Consider the following 5544-nt stretch of genomic DNA (forward strand, 5'->3'; position numbering starts at 1 on the left):
GGACTGAACCAACCAACAAGGAGAACAAAATGAACCCTGCCATTATACCCCCCCATAATGGTGATCTAGTTGATGAAAAACTTAAACACTCCATTCGAGTTTTCCTGTATTGTAGAGCCTAATGCACATTCATACATCCTAATTTAGTCAAGTCATTAAACCTTGTTCCTTTCGGAAAAGTCGAGCTCCGACTCAACTCGTTTAACATGGACAAACCACCTCAATGTTCAGACTTGGTACAGTTTTATTGGAAAGTTTGTCGCTGCAAGCATAAGGTCATTGCCATCGTCAACCCGAAAGTGGGCAAGATTGTAAGACCACCTTGATAGACATATGCACTTCACACTCTAGAGGATAGTGTTCTACGTCTCGCAAAATGACAGCTACGTCACAATGCTACTGGCATATATATCATTATTGGACCCTATTATCTTCCTCGACTACTCAAGCTCAGTCAAAACTTCAGTGGTGTCAACTTGTTCAGTATACTAAGTGGATATGTAGTTTAGGGAGAGTTGCCAGATTGGTCAGAGGAAGGGACAAAGCCCCTGGTGGTTGATAGCCTGTCGCTCACACTAAACTGCATCAGCGTAATAGTGGACCCCATGTCGAGAATCTTTGGAAACGTGATGCTGTGTGCATAAGCAATGAACCCTTCAGCTATCATGAGGCACAGGCTGTTGACCTCTTTAATCGTACTACATGGTTCGCAAACTGGAGATACAAAGTGCAACTGCCCTTCATGAGCAATAGATAACCGGAGACTAGTTTTGGTAGGGATTTTGCCCAGCTCATGTCCCTTAAAAGTCTGTGAACCCTCAGTTATTCGCCAAGTACCAGGCCTTCCTTGACGAGTACGCAAAGGAGGGCTTCATTGAGCCAGTCAAGCTGGAATCTCATAGTGACAGAAAAATGATCTATCTGCCACATTATTCTGTCTTAAAAAGTTCCAACTCCAAACCAATGTGCATAGTATTCAATGCCTCAGATAAATCGGGAACAAATTCTAGGTCTCTGAATGAGTCCTTGTACAGAGTCCCAAATTTGGCCTCAAAAATTCAGTCCATGATCCTCAGGTTCAGGGAAAAGCCATTTTGTTTGATGGCAGAAATCTCTAGGGCTTTCCTGCGGATAGAAATCGCTCAGGAACACCGTGATTACTGTATGTTTCTTTTCTTTAAGGACTTCGGTATGACAGAGGTTGTTGCATACCGCTTGAAGTTGGTCTTCTTTGGTTCCTCTTTGACCTCGTATTTGTTCAACCAGACAATCCAACACAATCTCGATGCTCAAACAAGTAGTCTTACCTAACAGCTCAAAACATGCATCTACGATGATAGCTTCCAACTTTTCCACAACTAGCCAGTGGAAATCATTTGCGAAAGACCGTACTTAAAAAAAAATCATGCTGGAAGCCAACATGCCCCTGGCCAAATGGACCAATAATGCCTCCGTCTTTGAAGATTTCCAACAAAATGGGCCCTCAAGATTACCTCGGTCTGGACTGGAACACCTCTAATGACACATTAGTTATCAAACTCCCCTCAGAACAGATGTCAGAGGACTATTCACACGTTGACACTAAAAGGAAGTTTGTCTCTCTGTTTTCATCAATCTGCAACGCTATTGGAGTGATCCCCCCAGCCACTGTCCAAGTCAAGCTCTTCATTCAGAATTGATCCGAGAGCTCTGTGCCTTTTTTAAAAAATACAAGGGTCTCAGATCCTTCAATGTCCCTCGAAATGCACATCAGGATCACCAGACTTTATCATATGTGCTTGCGGATACCTGCTAGTAGGCCTTTGGAGTGGCTGTCCACGTGGTCACAGCTGGAGCTAAATACCAGCCCCTAACAGCCAAGGCACGAGTTACTCCAAAACATATGCTGGAATTGGAAAAGAATCAGTCCATTCCCAAGCTTTAGTTAACTGCACTCCTGTTCGGATGCTGACTGGTAAAGTATATGATTGAGTTACGTCTACAACATTGTGTTCTGAGGCCTCCACAACCCTAATTCCTCAATAGGGTCGAGAAGATGACCCGCATAAAGTTGAGCTGTAAGTTGTTTCTCAGGCATGTTCCCACGTCTAGCCATCCCGCCTACCTAGCATCGTGGAGAGTAGCTGCCAAAGTCCTCTTAAAGTCCAACTTGTGGGTACATGGACCAACCTGGCTAATCAACATAGATTACCAGGACCAAACCAGGTTCTTGACTTAATGGGTGATAAAAATATGTCCTATCAGCGTTTTGCTGCAACAGACTCAAAAGTTTGCTAATTTTACATCTCTTGATGAGGCTGTTATAATCTATGCAGCCCTGCTGCATCTGACGAGCGGTGGACCTAGCACAAATGGCCCTATTCAGTCTACGGGTTCTGATGAAGACCACTTACTGCCATCATTCGTGTCTTACTGGGAAGCAGTTACCCTCACATATTACAACAATTGCAAGGTAAACTCACCTTGTTGACATCCGATCTATGAGTCGTAATCGGACAACGGAATTTCTCCACTGACAATAACAGGGTTCTAACTGGTCATTCCCACATCAGTGACGCACCTCCGGAGTCCAGCTACATTGACTTCATTCTCCTAGAGCCCCACTCTGCTCTCTGAAGAATTATTTTTGTGCAATGGCATGAAGTTTTGCTTCACTGTAACACGTTGTGGAAAAATTATTATTATAGTTAAGAGAAAATACTAATTATTTTCTTATTTTTTCATTTTGTTATATTTGTAGTAGAATATTAAGCTGTTATATTTTAGTCCTTCAATCTCGTCTAATTGTATTATTATTTTTTTTTCAGCACGCAAAAAGGAGACTAGAAGTTGAACATAAAGTGGCATAGAAAAGTTTTCAGTGACAGCCAAACTTTTATGTGTTGTCAATGCCCAAACCCGGTTCACTGTTCATGCAGATGATGAACCAGTGTTGTGGTGTTCTCCTTTAAGGTTGAAGTTTTTTCTGTCACAAGTCTGGAATTTTCTCTGTAATTGTATTGCATGAATCTGCACCTGATTTTTTGTTAATCAGCCTGGTGAAGACTGTTAAAAGCAAGTTTGCCCGGAGCTTCTAGTTCTGCTGCATGGATTACAACCTTGTTTTATAATCCCTTTGATCGTTAGGCAAGCTACTTGTATTTGAATGTATCCCAAACAGATACCCAGCTATGGTGTTCCTTTGTTTTTACGTGCATCTAGAACCCATAAGTATATACCCTGAGTTTCCCATCTTTTTTCTCCTTAAAATAGAACGAAAGCACTGAATGGGAGAAGCTAAACAGAGATGTGTAGCAGAAATGTCACGTAAAAATTGATATTAATTATATCAGAGGATCCCTATTTTGTCTATATAGATGCAAAATGAATAATTTTTGGCTGAATACAATTTAGATATCTCCAGAGTATTTATTATAGTTACAAAAATACTATAGCAAATCAGTACAAACAACATTCTCCACTTTGGTCTTAGACCTTCGAATAATACTGTGATTATCTTACATATCTTGTTTGCCTAAAGATATTTTATAAAGTTACTTGTTCTAATCAGTGATTTTGAGATATTCAAGTAAATCGGATACGCTCAAGTTTCCATTGAAAAATATACCTTACTGTTTTTTTTTTTTTTTTTTTTTTTTTTTTTGGTTTTCTTTTTATTTTAGCTTCTTAATCATTTAGTACATTATGAATGATAACATTAGTCTTACTAACTTACTTACTCCGGTGGAAATCATGACCCATCGTGATAGGATTTTCCACACTTCTCTATCATGTGCCTAATGGAACCATTCATGCGGGTATCCTACAAACTTTCTTACATCATCCTCCGGGCCTCATCTACCATCTTTTCTTGACCGTCCTACAGGTCTTCATCCAGCAACTTCAGCCCAGAATATCCACTTTGGAGATCTATCCTCATCCAAGCAAGCTATGTGTCCTGCTCACTGGAGTCTTCTTAACCTAATTACATTACGTATGTCATAATCCTTTTCTGAAAAAATTTCAAATTATTTCTTTAATGTTTTCGCAAGAGACCATGTCCCGCCTCGATATTTCTAAACTCTTCTGATAACCGTGTTATATATTCTCAATTTTATTTTACGGGAGATTGGTCGTCGTTTAAGAAGGTCTATAAGGCTGAAATAACATCTGTTGGCGGCTCCTATGCTTGGTATAACTTCTTCAGCCATTCCAGTGTTCTGCGACATAATAGTATCCAGACATTTAAACGTCTCTACTGTTTTAAATCCGATGCCTGCAAGATCTACATTTCCTTGTAATTGCGGTGTTCTTGCTACTTCCAGGATTTCAGTTTTGCCTTCATTTATCTCTAGTCCCACATGGCAAGCCATTCTTTTGAACTGTGTTGTTAGTTTTCTCCACCTCCCTGAGGCTGCCCCTTTGATATCTATGTCATCAGCATAGCCTAGGCAGTTGACCCTTACGTTAATAAAAGTGAACCCTTCAGGCCTGGCAGTTATGCTTCGTGCCGTCTTTTCCATTAATGGGTTGAAGAGAAAGATGGATAGGATGCATCCTTGTTTCAGCCCGCTCTTCAACTGAAAAGTGGTAGTATATATTTTGAGCCGCATCTAAGAGACTATAGGGTATTTTAATAACAAGTTCTCGTTAACCTTATGAGTTTTGACGGTATTCCAATTTCTCTCATTATATTCCTTATCGATGAGAAAACTAATTATGATAATTATTTTTTTCTAGAACTTGAAACTAGTGACTATTTTTCCATCAGATCACATTGTTGGTGTTAAATCATTCGTTTTTAGATAAAATTTTCTATTTTAGTTCTTACAATTTCCTCTGTAAATTAACTATGAAGGTCCAAGAAAAGGATATTGTTCAGTAAAATGATTAATCAAATTTTTCTCATTGTCAAATCAAACGCATAATAAAAGTCATGAATTATTAAATTTCTTTACACGATATGAAATAACGTTCATAGAAATATAGTTAGATATAAAATCTCTATAACATCGATTTTTCTCGCAATACTAAATCCAACGATCTGTCGTCGGACCGAACCGATATTAGTGGTAACCGAATAAGACCTCATATCCAAATAATTCCCTTCCGTTAACATTAATTAGGAAATCCCCGAAGAAATTAATAATAGAATAGATAATCAGAATTTCTGGAGTAGATATGACTATTTACTGCCAATATTTCGAAAATGTGAAATGTCTTTTGCTGCAAGTGATCTTGTTCTTGTTTTATGGCCTATTGGAAACGTCTTTGCCTGGCAATTGGCCGGACTGGAGCTCGAAGCAAGCTCATTTTCGATAATTTTTAGTAGATTACTTATATAAACAATAGTGTCAAATGTGTTACCATATGTTGGATTGATGGGCGCTATTTTGTTCCTGGGTGGAAGGCTACCAGCCTACAAGTGGCGGGAAGATAGATAGTTATATTTTTACCTTTTCTTTCTTTTTTTATATAAAATTAGTAACATGCCGGACTCAAATGTTTATGAGGTTATTAATTAACTTGAAAAAGGATAAAAAATCTTTAGGTTTCCAAGTAATC

General features: G+C 38.9%; 2 protein-coding genes across 2 annotated transcripts in view; one reads left to right on the top strand and one right to left on the bottom strand.

The window, feature by feature from the left end:
• The first annotated feature begins 206 nt into the window (after positions 1-206).
• Positions 207-1311, top strand: LOC137655413 (uncharacterized). Its single transcript, XM_068389307.1, has 2 exons — positions 207-311; positions 823-1311. Exons 1-2 carry the CDS (start codon positions 207-209, stop codon positions 1309-1311), a joined length of 594 nt encoding a protein of 197 aa, XP_068245408.1.
• A 2744-nt stretch (positions 1312-4055) lies between these two features.
• The window catches only part of LOC137655414 (uncharacterized), a 46173-nt gene continuing 44684 nt past the window's right edge, over positions 4056-5544 (bottom strand). The window contains exon 2 of the mRNA XM_068389308.1: positions 4056-4559. Coding sequence (XP_068245409.1) covers positions 4056-4559 — 504 coding nt within the window. The remainder of the gene's footprint in view (positions 4560-5544) is intronic.

The sequence above is a fragment of the Palaemon carinicauda genome, chromosome 16 (genome assembly GCF_036898095.1).
Source record: "Palaemon carinicauda isolate YSFRI2023 chromosome 16, ASM3689809v2, whole genome shotgun sequence".
Taxonomy (NCBI): domain Eukaryota; kingdom Metazoa; phylum Arthropoda; class Malacostraca; order Decapoda; family Palaemonidae; genus Palaemon; species Palaemon carinicauda.